Genomic DNA, 18,093 nt, shown 5'->3' on the forward strand with positions numbered 1-18,093 from the left:
AGTGTACTTTTATGCAACTTAATGGTACTCGTTTTTCGACATCCGAGCCTTGAAAGCTTCAGATATTAAAAAAGAGAAGGATTAAAGGTTGAGTCGGCCACGCTGGGGATTCGAACCTACAATCCTCTAAAGCGAGTCCTTGTGCGCTATGCAGACTACAGGTACTCACCGAACCCAGCAAGTCGACTCTGAACTAGCTCCACCAAAACGAAAACACGGTCACTGTTACAGAAAAGTCAAGCGCAGTTGAAAATCAGTGCAACGTGGAGACACAAATCTGGCACAGCAAGCGCTGTAAATAGTCAGTTTATTATTTGCAAGACTGCACTGCACTATCACCGAAAACTCAAAAATGCGTAGACGTTTAAGAAACAGTCATATTTTCCAATACAGACAATTTTGATGACAAGAGGGAGGGACTTATCTTCCATTTTCAGCGTGTGATGTATGCATTGTATTTTGTTTGTGTGGAGTGCCGGAAAACTCGCAAACAAAGCTTGGCTTACTTTCCCGGTGCATACTCGCTCCTGAGTGAAGTTATATTGCTTGTGCATCTGTCCGGGTCTAGGAGCGTGGTCAGCGGCTGAGATCAGTGACAGTGTTCCATAGGCGCAGCTTCACTGTGTCGCCTCCCAGGGCGAGGGAGCTGGGCATGCTGTTCCTAGAATGCAACAGCACAAACCCAGTGCTGCACAGGGACCTTGTTACAAGGGATGTTGGTATTACAGTAGTGAGCTTATCAGTCGCTATTATTCCGTACCAATCTCAGCTACAGGCGCAAACCCTCAGAGCTATCTTACTGTCTTACGTCAGTACGCAACCTTGGGGTCATCCTCGACTCCACCCTCTCCATGACTAAGCAGGTCAATGCCGTCTCTTCATCCTGCTTCAACACCCTCCGCATGTTCCGCAAGATCTACAAGTGGATCCCCACCGAAACGAGAAGAACTGTCACCCAGGCCCTTGTCAGCAGCAGATTGGACTACGGAAACGCACTCTACGCAGGAGCCTCGGCCAAACTCCTGAAACGGCTGCAACGCATCCAGAACGCCTCTGCATGCCTGATCCTTGACATCCCTTGCCGCAACCACATCACACCGCACCTGAGAGACCTGCACTGGCTCACCCGTCAACAAGAGGATAACCTTCAAACTCCTCACCCACGCACACAAGGCACTCCACAACCATGGACCAGCGTACCTCAACAGATGACTCAGCTTCTACGCCCCCACCCGCCAGCTACGCTCCGCCGACCTTACCCTCGCCACAGTTCCCCACATCCGAAGAGTGACCTCCGGCAGCAGATCGTTCTCCCACCTCGCCGCCAAGACCTGGAACACCCTCCCCATCCACGTACGGCAGACCCAAGACCTGGTGACCTTCAGAAGACTCTTCAAGACCTGGCTTTTCGAGCAGTAACAGCATTCCCCACCCCCCAGCGCCTTGAGACCGTTACGGGTGTGAAGTGCGCTTTATAAATGCCTTGATTGATTGATTGATTTATTGTTGTACACGTTTATCTCCGAAATACCAAATAGTCAAGTATTTTAAAAATGAATCCAAGACAAACTGAAAGAGCCAGGATGGCTGTACTTTGTAAAAGACAGAGAAGTATATTAAGGCGAGGAAATAATGAGATCGAATGTGCCTTGAAGCGTGCGTCCCGCCAGGCGCAGCTGGCTGATGGGCAATAGCGATTTTATTTTCATTTACCACAGATATAGTACAGTATACACGGGTGAGGCTGCAGTGCATCAGGTTAAGGGTCTATGGCATATTTTGACAGGAAATGTTTGCGAATAGAAAATGTCCATGACATCACTGGAGACCAGTTGCGCCACGTTACTCGCTGTCACGGCCCGAGGTGTGCCCTTTCTAAGAGTAGTCAGTGGTGGTGGACGACACACACAGGACTCTTTCACGCTAGAGGTGCATTGACACCACATTTAGATTAATGTGAAATCCCTGGAGTAGGCGAGAAACAGGTTGAATATTACAAAGAGAGGCCCACCAGCTGCATGACTCCGTACCAGGCAGCACTGTCTGGTAATGATAGAGTGCCCGCTTTCCAGGCCGGACATGCGAGCGCCTGGCAGGACAGCCACGGAATCCTAAACATGTCGTGGAGCCCTCGGCCACAGCCATCTAACCTGGCAGGGGAAGCTGCGGCTCTTTCCGGGCTCCCAGGGGTTCATCTTCTTCTGACAGGCTCTGTAACAGCTTATCATGTGGCGGGACCGGTCACCCATGTCTCGTGTGCGGGATTGGGCATTTACAGCCCCACCGCCTCCTCCAGCCTCGGCTGCTTTGAAAGTAAAAGTGTGCACAGTGCGCTGAATGTAAGTGAAGCATGTTGTCATTCCTTAAAGTAGGACAAATTCAATAAAGAAAATAGTTCTCGTACCGTGTAACAACCAAATAAAGGGGCCAGTAACCATGGGAGCTTACAAATGATGACATGGCTGGTACAAAGGAGGGACTAACAGGCCAATTACAGAATCGGAATCCAGCATTTTTGAAGGACAAAGATACAAGCCAATGAAAAATATGAGCGGAGCAGTGGGCGGGACTTCTCTCACATACTCTACAACAACAGATCGCCAGAGCAGCGCTTGCGCGCTGGCTCAGGCTTGACCTAAAAAACTGTGCGCAGGGTCTGTTTTCTAATACTCTCAAAGAACTTTGTGGGAGGCACTTAATGCTCCATAAAAATTACAAGACTCTAAGGCCGAATATATTTCGATTTTAAAAAGACAAACACGTTCAAATAAACATTCACACTGTTGGGATCTTGTTAATATGACTACCAGGGAGTGCATGTCACATAAACGCTTGTGCAGAACCCCGAGGGCTGGAGAGGTTAATCTGCCTCTTAGCTCTCACATTCTGTTTATCCCCCCTGAAAGCTGATTTATGAGGGAGGTTATAAACAAGAACTCAGCCCACTGGCAGGAGTTGGGCGGCAGCAGTGCATGGAAGAGGGCGTCCAGTCTCCGCTGGTGCGGTGCATGGAAGGCGGGGTCAAGTCTCCGGCTGCTGCGGTGCATGGAATAGGGGTCCAGTCTCTGGCTGGTGCAGTGCATGGAACAGGTGGTCCAGTCTCTGGCTGGTGCACGCAGAGCTCTGTACAGGCCTGTGAAAGTCAGCTTAAGAGACCGGCTTCCACGTGTTAAACATAATTGTGCGATCCTTTGCAAATAACTCTGTAGCAGTACTACTGCTCAGTTGTACACCATCTTACAAATCAGACCTCATATGAGCTATAAAAAAACTAAGAGGCTTATTTACAAGCCCCTTGCCCTGCTGGTGTGTCACTTGTAATATGGGAAAAGCGATGTACCAGTGGTGCAAGGGGCTTGTAAATAAACCCCTAAACATTTACCGAACATTTTTCAAACAGAAAGGCCAGCAATCCGTACACCGAGCCCTAACGTTAACGGAAGACGTCATGTTACTGTGATTGAGTGTCCCTGCAAAGAGTTCTCTTCGGCTAAGGTTAGCATGCCAGGTCTGCAGCAAACAAACAGCAGCAGGGAGCCGATAATCGCACAAACGCCTCTTTTTCATGCAGCTCTCTTAGAAGAGTACAATAGTTCAACTTTATGCAGGAAGGCAAGCACATTTAAAGATGATGTGCAGGGAAGCATGTCCACAGGGAGCACTAAAGGCAAGGAAACACATTTCAAACAATTGTCAAATAAAGGTGGAGTATTACGTGGTGATGCTGGTTAGACTTTCCTGTGCAAACTAACACAAACCCCAAAGATGGGCCATGGATTCACACTAATAAACCCTTTGCTCAGTCCTTGTAAAGTGGCAAAGAGCAGTCAGGCTGTACTAGTCAGGCTTTACTAAAGAAACATCTGTCAAGCATCAGTACCAACATGGACGATAAGTAATTGAAACGACTCAAGAGAAATCCAATGCCAATTTATAAAAATAAAGTGTATTTTTATCCTACTTTAAACACCAAAATAAATGGAATAGCATACAAATAACCGAACGTATGGATCTCAGAAGCAATATAAAATCAGTGCAAAATAATACAGTGAAACTTTATTATAGCGGTTAATGGTAAAAATCACTAGTGACAATCGGTCACTTACAGGTCGAGTTGTGTGGTGCCCATTCAGGGTAAAGGTGGTGGGTATCCCAGGACCAGGCCATGACAGTCAGTTATATTTTACCTGGCCCATGGAGCCCGGGTTCAGAGTTGACCTAGCTATCCCTGCTGCTGTCTAGGAGCTGTGGGAGAGCTGCTTTTACCGCTTACACTGTGCTGTGGTGGACAAGATGCAAAAACACAACAACAGGGTGGATGCTGACGTCGGTCGAATATTGGATGGTATTCACTCTAGGTGCAGTGTTGAGTGCAGGGGTCGGATGCCGGACTGGAGACCAACAAGCCTCAGCAGGGGTAAGCGCAGCAGATGGTTCCTTTGGCGTCCAGTGGTCCCAGTGACATGGTAGCTGCCTGATACTTCTCGGAAGGCAGGACTACAGTTCCCGCAAAGCACTAGACCATCTGGATTTGGGCAATCCCTTGGAAGGCCCGATGGCCACTGATTCTTCAGATTCAGAGAGTTTTTTATCTGCAGTTTGCAGGGAACTAGTGCCACTAGTCCAGGGGACTCTGAGGGTGCTTTAGGCTCTTTCAGGGGTCCCTCTGTCTGTGGGAACTGAGCTTTAGCCTAAGATGAGGCTTGATTGCGTAGTTCTAAGATCGTTGCCACAGGGACAGAGTATCCCTCTTTTGGTTTGCTTTGGACAAAGTCCTGATGTTGCTGACACAGGTATCTTCTTTGTCCTCTTTGAGGCAGTATGTTTCATGGGGGTCCCTTAAATTCTAGAATTGGGGGAGTTTGGTGTGTGGGAGCAAGTAGTCAATGGGCTTCTAGTCCCTACAACCAGTCCACCCCTGAGATGACCACATCCAGGGTGTGGGTCAGCTTTTCTGCCCAGAACCCTCTATTCGTCCACTTCTAAAAATGACAGAACCCTTCTTTCAGTGTACAGACCGGGCTGCCCACCCTGGAGATGTGGCTAGCCTTCAGGGGGTGTACACCCCCTTAACTATCTAATGTCTCACCTGCCTGGGTACAAATATGTGTGCGGCAGTGGGAGGGCCTTTTTCTCGGCTGTGAGTCAGCCTTGATGTATATCAGAGGCATGTGCACTCTTTGAAACTCAATGCCTTGATGTGCCACTTCACTAGCCTTCCTGGGAGGCAGGACCTCCTTCCTGTCCAGGCCTTGGTTCCTGATTCCTGTGAGTTTTCACACTGCTTGGCAGGAGGTCAGAATCCTGTCTTGGCAGCAGCAAGTGTGGGATGCCAGAGATAGGGCAGAGAAACTGGGGGAACCAGGTGAGCAACCTCTAAGTTAGCCACCTGAGTGCATGCCACAACACCTGAAACGCAAGATTCGTGTCAGGTGTGTGAAAAAAGCGTTGTTTGATAACAAACACAACATGTTTAGGCGGTGTCATAATGAAGCTGCCAACCTTGGGTTTGCCCGGGTGACAGCCCATATTATTCTATCGGCCACCTATCACTTATAGTGTACTTTAATGGTAAAGGCCACTATAGGGACATATAAACTGCACCTACCTGCCTATACCTTTAATATAAGGCACCCTGCCTCCTGGACTCAGGAGACCTTCCTTAGGGGTCTCTGGCATATATTAAAAGCACTGGATTGACTTTACCTAACTTGGTGAGGGAAAAGTCAAAATGGAGATTACACTGTTCCTGCAGCCTGCAATGGCTGTCATTTGTTTACTTGGGTCACTCGGGGTGGCATAAACAGTGCTGCAAGCTCCTAGGACCCCTTTACCACCCATGCCCTGGGTACCACAGGTACCATATACTATATTATGGAAAGAGCACCGGGCAACAGACTCCAGTGCACTATCAGAGTCATAACCATCAGCAGTGGAGCACGAAGCAAGGGGTGGCCATACAAAAATGGCACTTTCCTACCTCGGAAATGTAAACACACAGAAGGATAATGTTCAGTGTTATCAAAAGAGGGCAAAGAATGGCAGCATCACCTAATCCACCACATCTGTCAGGAAAGGCGGATGACCTCCACCCATCGTTTTTTTATGCAGGCGGCGCCCTGAAGGATGGATGTTCCATCTTGGCCAAGTGTGTAAGGCGCCCCACAGCCATGTGGCTGGTCAGTGCCATATTAATGCTAATACATAAATGAAATAAATACCTCTTCAAACACGACCATCTGTAAAATGTAGTAACCATTGGCAAGGCCAATAGGTTTCGCCTGGGCAAAATCTAATATGCTTGTCATTGGTTTTTACATGGTGGACAGCAGTTGATCTGCAGTGCAACAACTACAAAACGAAGTGGTCCATCTTTGACCGTGTCATAGCATTCTTTATTCACTTTAAGCCATGTTTCACAGCAGCTCAACTGCTGTGCAACATGTAAAAAAAAAACAATGACAAAGCTAATGGATTTTGCCAAGGCGAAACCTATTGGCTTTGACAATGTTTGCTTAGTATGCATATAAAATAAAGTGATTATCCTGAAAATATCAACTTATTTAAATAAAATCATATTTAGAATTCAAAGCTAGGGATATTCTAACAAAGAAGTAATTAAGCTAAAAAGTTTATCCCAGAATTGCCACACCGATTTTCTGTGCACGCAGTCAGATTTGACTGGAGACAAAACTAACAGATTGGAAATTGTTTGTGAACAGAGGGCCTCATTTACGAGAAGTGGCGCATCGCTGCCTGAAAGCAGCGATGCGCCACTTCTCAGTGCGCCCTCCTTGCGACACCAATGATGCATCATATTTACAATATGATGCATCATGTCGTAAGGAAGGACAGATACGTCAGTATAACTGACGTATCTGCCAGCGCAAAAAGCGGCACATTGCGGAGTTGTGTCGGAAACCCAACGCAACTCCAGCAATGTTCCTTTCACATGGGACAAGCCCCATGTGAAAGGGCCTGCGTCACTCTTACGCCTGCCATGAGGGAGGCGTAAGGTTGTGACGCATTGGCGTCCTAGAAGTGGCGCAGTAAAATCTTATACATTTCGCTGCGCCACTCCTACAACCCTTTCTTGTGGGGGAACGCCCACCCTGCATAAATTATACCTGACGCAGGTATAATGTAGCGTAGGGGCTTAGGAAGTGACACATCTGCCTAGATGCGTCACTTCATAAATATGGCACAACATGGCGCATTATTTACGCCACAGCTGCGTCACTAAAAGTGACGCAACAGCGGCGCAAAACTGGCGCAAGGGGCTCATAAATAAGCCCCAGAGTGTTTTTTTTTAGTGGATATATTTGCTATTTGGGCTCAGCAGATGCATTCTGTGTGCAGATTAGCTTCTTTAAGGGGAGCTTACACCTATTTTTAAACCCGGGTCAGCCTTTCATTAATGGTTATGTTATTACGAGTCAACACAGGCACATTGGGTTTTGCTTGGCATCTACTGGTTTTGCCACGACACACTGAGATTCTGCTTGGACTTTTGAGGCTGTGTTTTGGTCTTCATGGCTATGCTTTGGCTTGCATTGGCAAATGATGGTTGACATATGAAGGCAGAGGCCAGGGTGTGAGCCAGTGTCTAAGCATTCAAAGCTATTGTTAAGAGAATGATGGTTGTACCTGGTCTTTGATGGCTGTTTTCTTGGACTATGATGGCTTTTCTCCTGGTCTATGACAGCTCTTCTCATTGTCATGCTGCTGGCTTTTTGTGGGAGGGCCCCTAGAACATGATCACAGCAGCCTTGTGAATCTTGCTGATAGCTAAAGCACAATTACATCTACTTAAATGTACTTTTGATGTCTTTCAATATCACATATTGTAAGTTCTATTTTTATAACTTTCTTTGATGTTACTTTGTTAATGACACCAGGATCAATGAGTAAGTAACATCACTTTTTTGAAATCACCAGGGTCAAAGGTCAGTTCATGTCACTTACAGCGAGGTTTCTAGGGTGAAAGGACATGTGATGTCGCTTGCACTACCCATGGCGTTTGGTCAATCAACGTCTGTGAGGCTTCTTGGGAGAATTGTTTTGATCTTCTGTGCATACAATGATTGTATACCTATATTTTTACACTGACTGCTAAAGACGTGTACATATCGACCTTTAGGTTTTCTGGACTGGCTCAATTTAGCAGTGCACATGTACATTGGATGTATACTTCCAGTAGATATATTAGTTCTAACTTCATAACGTTTTATGTACTATTTAAAAATATTTTGTCCCAAAGTGTCTAAAAATTTGAATGGGCGACCATGTATTAATGATTGTTAAGTGTATTCATGTTGGCTCATTTAGCTTGTTTCGATTATGATTGGTGAGTTTGGACTTTTTTCTCTCTATGGTATTTGTTGCAACTGCTTGCCTTTTTTAAATTCTGTTTTCAGTTGGCCTCGTCATGGACACACCACTGTGTCTGACCTGGGGTCAATAAAAACTAGCCAGAGAACTACCTCAACAAGTTGTGACATGCTCTCTGCTGTTGGTCTGTTAAGGAGGGGGAGTATACTACACCATCCACAGATCCTTCCTTGGCGATGGTGGACAAAGGGTCGGGCAGAAGTCCACCCTCCTCTTCCTCTCCTCCATGTATGGGTGTATCAGCTCTGTCATGGTGGCGTTAAAGCCTCATGGTGTGAATCACCCTGTGGGGGTCTATGAAAGTACCCAAGTCACGGGGTAGGTAACTTCCCCCTTCTTTGCCAGGATTGGGTAAGGCCACTGGCTCCAGAGCCCACATCAACTGCGCATGTTTGTAATCTGCCAAGGTAGCCTTTTGGCCATACCAGTATCTGACAACTTCCTAACTGACCTTTGGGTTGGCTTTCTTCATGTAGTCATGTACAGCAATGCCAAAACATAGGCCTAGGGAAGTATACAAAAAGCGATGAATGGAATGCTTGTATTCATTTTAGCCACTGGTAATTACTCGGGTTGCAGCCCAGTCCATCATTATTTTGCACTCCATGCCACCTCAGTTTTTTTTAAAAATTCTTTTTATTGACATTTTCAATAACAAACTTAAAACATTGCTTCACACTGCTGCGTACGTATTTCAGGCAATGACGACATGCCCCCCCCCAACAAGGCACAAAGTACGGAATGTAAAGGACATCAAGTCAGTATTACATGGCAATCTCTGCTTTAACCAACCGTCAATCCGCCACATCTGCCCATCCGTGTTTCCCACCCCGACAGCCACCAACCCGCCCCACGAGCAGCAGCTAGTATTAACGTTCCCCTCCCTCCCGAGGGGATAACAGCGTGCTACAGCATTTGTAGGGGAGTTTGCTCCAGCCAGTGTATGAAGGGCCCCCATATATCCCTAGGCATGGATCGCATCGGCATAAGCTCCCAGTACAGGGCCAACTGGGTCTGGCAATAAACAACGCTTTAAACCCATACTTTAATGCTATGGGACGTGCCCGCCCCCCAATGCATAGCAACCTGTCTCTTGGCCAATAATAATAGCATTGCTGGCAGTTTACGGTGTTTGGGCTCAATCATGTGCAAAATCCCCAGCAATGCAACCTGGGGTGTGTACGGGATCGGTACGCCCGTGATAGTGCATATTATCTCCACTACCCTTGTCCAGAACAACGCTATTGCAGAACAGCCCCACGCCATATGTATAAAGGTGGCCCCCGATGTATGACAGCGCCAGCATTCATCGGTATCCCTTAGACCCATGCGGTGCAACCGGCTTGGTGTGAGGTAGATCATGTGTATGAACTTGAAGTGGATCAGGCGCAGCCTGTAGTTGGGGGACAGAAGCTCAAGTAGCCTACAGCACAGATCCCAATGTATATCAGAAATATCCGCTCCCAATTCCGCCGCCCACATGCCCCGCGCCGCCGGAAGCATCACGGGGTGGTTAGCCTGCATTCGCACATACAATCTGGAGACCAGCTTGCGGCCAGAATCCACAGACAACACGTTCTCCAGAGCAAGCAGATCCGGCGGTGGCGCCGGGAAAGTGGGGAACAGCCTCCGGCTTGAGTGGCGGAGCTGGTAATAAAGAAGCGTGTCCAGTAGCGTCGGTACCTCCGATCCACACATTTGCTCCAGCGTAAGGAAGGTGTCACCCGGAAATATATCGCCTCCAGTGTGGAGGCCCAGCTCCGCGGCCCGCTCCCCGGTTCGCATAGCCCGCAGCGGCGGCCACATCGGGTTCCCGCGCAGGGGCACAGAGGGAGTATACATCATATCTAATCCGGCCCTCCTTCTCAAACCATTCCAGGCCCACCTGAGCGCGTGCACCGGGTCGATTTCCGTGCACCTCCGGACGTGCGGCGCGTAAAGGGCAACAGTCAGCGGCAACGTTGCCGCCCTGTCGGCCTCGATCGCCACGTGCGGTTGAAACGGTGTGGGGTGTGCCCAGTAGTGCAGGAACTGTGCCTGAGCACAGTATGCATATAAGGAGAAGTCCGGCGCAGCCAGGCCACCCTGTCTCTGTGGGAGAGTGAGGGTCTCCCAGGACACCCTCGGTTGCTTACCCCCCCAGGCCAGCTCCACCATCAATGATCGCAGTCGTCGCAGAAAATGTGCGGTCAGGGGCAGCGGGATATTCACGAATAAGTAGAGGAGTTTAGGCAGGATCACCATTTTAGCCACAGCAATCCTGCCAGCCAGCGAAAGGGGCAAATGCTTCCAGCGACCAACCCTCTCCTCCACCCAACCGGTCACACGCCCATAATTTTCTGTCTATATCTGCTGCATATCTGTGCTCACCCAAATCCCCAGGTATCGCACCGGCCCAGTCGCCCATTTCAGCGGGCAGTCCGGGGTAAAGCGGGGAGTCCCGGTGGTCAGGGGCAGAATGACTGATTTCTCCCAATTGATATTGACACCCAACAACCGCCCATAGTCCAGCAGTTCTCGTGTCAAAGGGGAGAGGTTGACCTGAGGATCAGAAACATAGAGCGTAACATCATCAGCATATAGCGATATGGTCAGTGCCCTTGATGAGAAGCCAATGCCCCTGGCCGCATGATGTTGTCTAATGCGGGCAGCCAGAGGCTCTGTGGCGATGGCAAAAAGCAGAGGTGACAGGGGGCAACCCTGTCTCGTGCCTCTCCGAATGGCAAACGGCTCAGAGATCAACCCATTGACCCTTACCCTGGCAGTAATGTCGGTATAAAGCAGTCGTATGTAACCGATAAAGGCCTCACTTACCCCCATGCGCTGCAGCAGAGGGAACAGGAATCCCCATTCCAGGGAGTCAAACGCTTTGGTGGCGTCCAGTAGCACAGCCGCAGCCTTAACATGTGGGGCCAAATAGTGCAGTACTCCGAAGAGGGTGCGGAGGTTATGGGACGTCGATCGGCCCGGTATAAAGCCTGACTGATCCGGGCGGATAATCAGGGGTAACACCGGCTGTAGGCGAGTTGCAAGCATTTTCGCAAAGATCTTAGCGTCAGTGTTGATTAATGATAATGGCCTATAAGAGTCGCACTGCTGGACATCCTTATCCGGTTTCAGGAGGGTGATGATGACAGCCTCCCTCATGGAGTCTGGGAGTATACCCGTCTCAACCACCTCCGCATATACCGCCAACAGGCGGGGGGCCAGGAGATCCACATATTCCTTGTAGAACTGTGCCGGGAGGCCGTCCGGCCCCGGCGCCTTACCAGCTGCTAATGACCCAATGGCCTCTCGCACATCGTCTGCCTCAAATGGTCGATCGAAATAACCTTTCTGGTGTGCATTAAACCATATAAGCTGTATAGTATCAAAATATTCAGACAGCTCCGCCTGAGGGTGGGCTGCCCGAGACCTGTACAGATCCTTGTAAAAAGTCCGGAAGGTATCTAGTATTTCCGGGGGGGTATACACGGTATCACCTCCCCCAGTCATCACTGCGGAGACAAATGTAGAGGGCCGCTGTGAGCGCAGCAGGAGGGCGAGCGTCCTACCAGGGCGGTCCCCCTCCCCATATCGGCGGGCCATCGCATGTGTAGTCAGGAATTTGAGCTCCCTGTCGGCCTCCGCTTGATATTCAGTGAGCGTGGCGCGAGTGGCCGCCAACGTGGCAGCCGAGGGGTCCGAGCAGTACTGCACCTCCAATGAGTGCAGACGGTCTTCTAATTTACCGAGCGCATCCCTTATGGTCTTTAGGACTTTGGCCTGTCCCGCAATGCAATGGCCCCTTATCACCACCTTAAACGCATCCCACAGGGTGCCCAACGACGTCACGGAACCCTCATTGTGCTCAAAGTAGTCAAGTATGTGTTAGTGGATATCCTCTCGAAACACCGGGTCCGACAGGGCCTGTGGCGGCAGGCGCCACGTGAAGGGCGTGATGTATGGCTTGGGGACTTTCAGAGTCAGCTCAACAGGGGAGTGGTCTGAGAGGGTACGCGCCTTATGAGCAACTGCAGACACCCATGCATGGGCCTGCGGGGTCAAGAGCCAGAAGTCCAGGCGGGACCAGGCTCCTTTGTGCGGGGTGAAGCATGTGCCTTCCCTAACCGCGGGATGCAATACCCTCCACGAGTCCAGTAGGTTATAATCAGCCATTAGGCCGCGTATAAGGCTTGCAGCTTGTGGGTGATGTGTGCGAGCAGCCCCCTCCCTATCCAGGTCCAGCGACAGCACGGCATTGAAATCCCCTCCCCACACGCAATCCCCTCCACCCAGAGATTGTGTCAAGTGCCAGACGTGACGGAAAAACCCAGGGTCATCCGAGTTGGGGCCATATGTATTAACTAACGTCAGCGGCATGTGAAATAGTTTCCCGCTCAGTATGATGTAGAGCCCCTCTGTGTCAGCATTTACCTTAAACGTTTGCCAAGGAAGGCCTTTACGGATAAGAATGGCCACTCCCCGGGAATAGCTGGAGCAGCCGGAAGTGTGTATCTCGCCCCATCTAGCACCTCGCAGCTTGTCTCCGGCGCTTCGAGGCAAATGAGTTTCCTGTAGGAAACATATGTCAATGTGGTGTCGTGACAGATAAGCATGCGTCAGGCGTATCTTGCGGTGGTCGTTAAGACCGCGGATATTCCATGTAAGGCAGCGCAACTCGGTCAGGGAGGCTTATATGCGTGTGTCCCATACGGTGGCAAGGATATCAACGTCCCACGGACCAGGGGCCATCGGGGATCCCCCCGCCACCCAGTCCCCGGGATAAGCAATATTATACAGTCAGCCTGCTGCAAGGGTGCGACGCCATTTCGTGGTGCATTAAGAAACCGCAGTGAGATAGCAACAATCAACAATAACCAAAACCCTTCCCCACCCACTCCAACCCCCCAAACAGGTTGAGATACAGTCCCTCCCCACCTCCCCACCCAACAAGAACTGTCATGTAACAATGTCTCGGAAATCATCCCACAGGGCGTGGGGTCACCGGCTCACACCCCCGTCGAAAAGCGACAGGGTGGCCGAACAGTGCTGCCTTAGGTAAATACAGTACAATCAGCCACAGCGTACGGCGGCCCAACATTCCTCCCCCCGCAGCGCTCCGTAGGGTCCCAGCGGCGCGGGCCGCGGCAAGTCGAATCAGTTCGCACAGGTCCGGGACAAATCCCACGGCCCTCAAGGGCCCCATGGACCCCCATCCGCGGCTACAGGCCGTGTACCTTACAGTCACGGTGTCCAGCATCTCTGCACAGCTCAGAGGGATAGCGCGCTGTGTCATTCAGTGTCGCTCAGCTGGCCCAGCGGAGGAGTGCCTTGCTCATCTCCTCTCCCACGGTGCGAGCGCTCCGCCTGCCTCACAAATTTGAGCGCATCCGCTGCGGCCGTAAAGATCATTGGCTTCCCTTTGTGGTGTATCCGCAGCTTGGCCGGGTATAACATGGCATATTTAGTCCCCACCTTCTGAAATATTTTTTTAGCCGGTATAAATTCTCGCCTTGCCGCCTGTACCGCTTGCGTAAAATCCGGAAATAAGGAGATGGCCATATTTTGGAATTGGAGCTCACCTTTTTCACGCGCCAACCTCAGGATGGTATCCCTGTCACGGTAGTTCAGAACTCGTGCCAGGATCGGCTGCGGCGGAACCCCAGGCACGGGCCGCGGCCCCAGTGTGCGGTGCGCCCGCTCGACCAGGAACATGGCCGACAGGTCCGCCCCAAACAGTTCGCGGAACATTCCTTCAATAAATTGTTCCATGTTACCAATATTCGTGGATTCTGCAATGCCAATAATACGAACATTGTTCCTTCGGGAGCGGGCCTCCAAATCCTCATTGCGCCCTCTGATCACCTCCAGGACCTTGTCCATGCGAAGTAGCCTCTCCTGGGTGTCTCCGAGGCTCTCCTCGCAGTCGGTAATCCGCGACTCCGCCACAGCGATCTGCTCCTCGTGCTGGTCGACTTTATGAGATATGCCATCAAGCCGCTGGGCCATGGAGTCGAGCTTGCCATCGATTTCCTTAAGGCACCCTTTAAGGTCGCGGAACATACTTCTGACATCGTCCTCCGGTGTTGGGTCTAGCTGCGTTTCAGGGACCACATTTGGCGATGGCGGAACCGCCACTGCGCCGCGGGAAGCCTGCTTCTCAAAGTGGAGCTTCCGCTGCTTGGTGTCGGATTTCCCCATGTCGCCCCCCGGGCCTTCACACACCGGCACCAAGGAAAAGGGGCAGTCGGCACTCCGCAGGCCTCGGGGCCCAACCAGCGCCAGAACGCAAAGGCCCGGCAGTCGCCTCTCCAAGCGGCCCTCACGCGTCTCCGGGGACCTCTCCAGGCAGGCCAGGCCCAGCCAGCTTTCGTCTCACCCAGGCAGCGGGTCCGCAGCAGCCATTCACCAATCGGGGACTCACCGCGGTCAGGCAGCAACCCGGATGGGCACCTGGCCGCTCACGCTCCACGTGCCATCAACTCACAGTGCCGTATGACAGTCAAAGGCCTGGGCACGGATCAGCATAGGCCAGTAAACTGTGGTCGCCACATCGCAAGTATGGATCGGGCCTCGCATCGGCCGTTTCCCGCCGCCCTAGTCCAGCAGGATTACCGGCTCAGTCAGCAGCGCCAGGCCGCGGCCCCGCCGGCAAGGCCCAGGCAGCCAGATCGTCAGGCCAGCACACAGCGCGCTCCGGAGCCGCCGCGAAGGCCGCACACAGCCCAGCAGGGGCCCGCCGCTACACCTCCTATGGTTACAGTCGTCGGGCATCCAGCACTCTGCAGGTGTCCACGCCGGTCCCCGCTCGCCAAACAGCCAGCGGCCCCTGACCAGGGCCTCGCGTGGCAGACGTCGCCGCCCAGCGCGGCACGCCCCAGCAGCCGGAGTCACAAGGGCCCGTAGCTCCGGATTTCCGCAGCCGATTTCTGTCGTAGGAGCACCGCCGGGATCCTCGGCATCAGGGCATCTCCCGCCGTAGCTTCCCTGCACGGAAAGTCAGGCAGAGGCAGGATGGACTAACGGATTGGTTGTTCGGCCGGCAGAGCCCCGTTACACGGCGGCCATCTTGCAGCTCGGCTCGGCCACGCCCCCATGCCACCTCAGTTTGATCCTAGCTAAAGTGGAGATCAGTTCTGCCCCTGCTCCAATGGGAACAGTCCAGCCCGAACTGCCAGGCCAGGTCCTCCATGAAACGGAATACAAGTATCCTAGGGCCAGTTTCTCCCTATTTATGAACTCACCAGCAGGGTACAGATTGTTTACAGTGACACAGTGTGTACGGGACCCACGTCTGGGCATACCCATCCCAAAGGAGGCAACACACTTAAGTGATGGCTGGAATGCTTACATTAATATCAGCCACTGGTAATTACTCGGTGATCATCCCAGCCAATTGTTTTTTTGCTCACCATTGCACCTTAGTTTGGACCCATCCAGATGCAAATCACTCTTGACCTTGCTCCAGTGGGAACAGTCCAGCCCGGACTGCCTTGTACCACATCTTGTATGGGCTCTATGAGGGGTTTCTCGCAACCTTCACTTCCCAAACTCAATGGCCCTTTCATGGGGTGAACTAACAAAAGCTCAATAGGGCTGAATCCTACTCCCTTTTGTGGGACCTCTCGTAAGCAACCAGTAGGCATGGGGAAGACACCCCATCTCCTTCTGAGCTTTTCTGGCAAACCCCGCATCATGCCTTTGAGGGTGTTGTTGACATGCTTAACTAGACCATTTGCCTGATGTTGATAGGGTGTGGTGAACGTATAAGTCCCACAACACTCCTCCCATTTAAACGTAAGAAATTCAGACATGAAGTTTGTATCTCTGTCTGTCACAACCTCCTTAGAAAATCCCACCTTGTTGAGGATGTCAAAGAGAGCCTGACCGCTGAGGGTGCAGTCACAGTCCTAAGTGAACTTGCCTCTGGATAGCGAGTGGCGTGGCCCACAACCATGAAGATCAAACAGCTTCCAGCTGCAGTCTGACCATCCAGAGGCCCAATAATGTTGACTCCTATCCTCTCAAAGTGAGACCCCACCAAAGGAAGTGGAGTCAGGGAAGACTTTGGCTTGCTCCCAGTCCTGCCACTGGCTTGAAAGGTGATACAGAAGCAGCAAAACGTCTTGAGCTTTTAAGACATCTGCAGCCAATAGAAATGGCTAACTAGTCTCTCCTATGTTTTGGATTTCCCCAGATGCCCCACTAAGGGGATGTCATGGGCTAGGTTGAGTATGAACTATCTGTATTGTTGCAGGACCCCACTCTCCTGGTTGTCCCTGCTTTGAGGTCCTTTGCCTCGCTCTATAGTATCCCCTCATTTGATTTTACCCTGTGTGTACCACTGTCATACATTTGGATTTGCCTCTTTCCAGCTAGGGAAGGCCCTCAAGATTTTGACCTGTCCTTCGTCCCTGGCATGAGTCTTCTCTGGAGGGCCCATGTCCACCTTGCAGCTCTGCCAACTCTATCATATTACCCAAGTGAGCACTCTCCTCTCCAGGCATCAGGTCCTTCCCCTCGGGTCAGACTCCCTATTGCCTTGGAGACTTGTAAACGCTGTCTGCCAAGACATCTAGCTCTTTCTTTTGCAAGTTACCTGGTCCATTCTTCCAGCCTCCAGAGTTTCTCCACTTCCTTCTAGTGTGGTTTAGGTCCTTGTGCCCATACACACCCCCTCAGAGAGACACAGCATCTCCACATGGGCCTTCCTTTCTACATCTGCCCAAGCAAAAGCTTCAAGGGCATTCCCTAACAGACACACCACAGGGATGGCAGGGGGCACAGCCAACTTCTTTAGACCTGACTTTGTCTTGTTGTCAGCAACAACTACCTGATGAATTACATCAGGTATGATCTGCTCTGGGGAAACCAGCTTGGTCAATACAGTGGTAGTGATGGCACCTGCATAGTTCAGAGACAGTACCTTAGATCCTTTGATTTTAGGCCATTGCCTGTACTTCTCCATTCTTGGAGACAAGGCAGCCAGGGCTTCAATATCCACCCCAACCATGGACACTAAGTTAATCTTTGTGTAAGCCCTAGTCTCCCCAGTCCTACATTGGCAATCTCCTTGGGTTGCCCAACAGTGGGGGTGGGCTTCTTGGAACCTACTGCATCTCCTCTCTTATGTCCTGATTGATGGCAATCAAACCATACCCCAGCCTTAAAAAGGTCCCATTTCTTACCCAAAACCCCTTTCCCTTAGCCTGGGTCTCCTCCACACCCCAGCCCCCGGAATGGTTTTTGGGCCCTTTAGAGAACCCCTTTTGATTTTCTTTGTTGTCCAAGAAGAAGAGCCTGACCTCTTTTCTTCTCGGTAGGACAGTTAGTCAGCATGTACTCTTTCATAATTAGATTATATAATCCATCATTGGGGTCCACTTGGTTGCATTTTAGCCAGCCTTTCAGTGCCTTAATAAAAGTAGTTGTGAAGTCCACTTAAATTTGTTGTTCCCCCTTGTGGGTGTCCCTAAACTGTAGGCTGTACTCAGATGGGGTCCTACCAAAAAGTGTGCAAAGGGTTCCCTTCTTATGGGAGGAGGATTCAGCTACCACCTTATATAAAGGCAAGAGATTGTCTCTTCCTGCACTGTAAATTTGAACTGAAAAAAATTATGTTCAAGTAAAAAATAAACAACCTAATCAGAGACTGTGACCATAGAAACCTGGATCTGCTACAAGAGACTTAATTCTATTTGACCCGGAACGAAGGAAAAC

The 18,093-nt window shown here is 50.8% G+C and overlaps 1 protein-coding gene across 1 annotated transcript in view; it reads right to left on the reverse strand.

Annotated features, from left to right (window-relative positions):
• Positions 1-14,574, reverse strand: part of LOC146863687 (extracellular calcium-sensing receptor-like) — an 89,677-nt gene extending 75,103 nt beyond the window's left edge. The window contains exon 1 of the mRNA XM_085636654.1: positions 14,239-14,574. Coding sequence (XP_085492780.1) covers positions 14,239-14,574 — 336 coding nt within the window. The remainder of the gene's footprint in view (positions 1-14,238) is intronic.
• Between the last annotated feature and the right edge of the window lie 3,519 nt (positions 14,575-18,093).

Source organism: Triturus cristatus, chromosome 2_1, assembly GCF_964204655.1.
Source record: "Triturus cristatus chromosome 2_1, aTriCri1.1, whole genome shotgun sequence".
NCBI classification, from domain to species: Eukaryota; Metazoa; Chordata; class Amphibia; order Caudata; family Salamandridae; genus Triturus; species Triturus cristatus.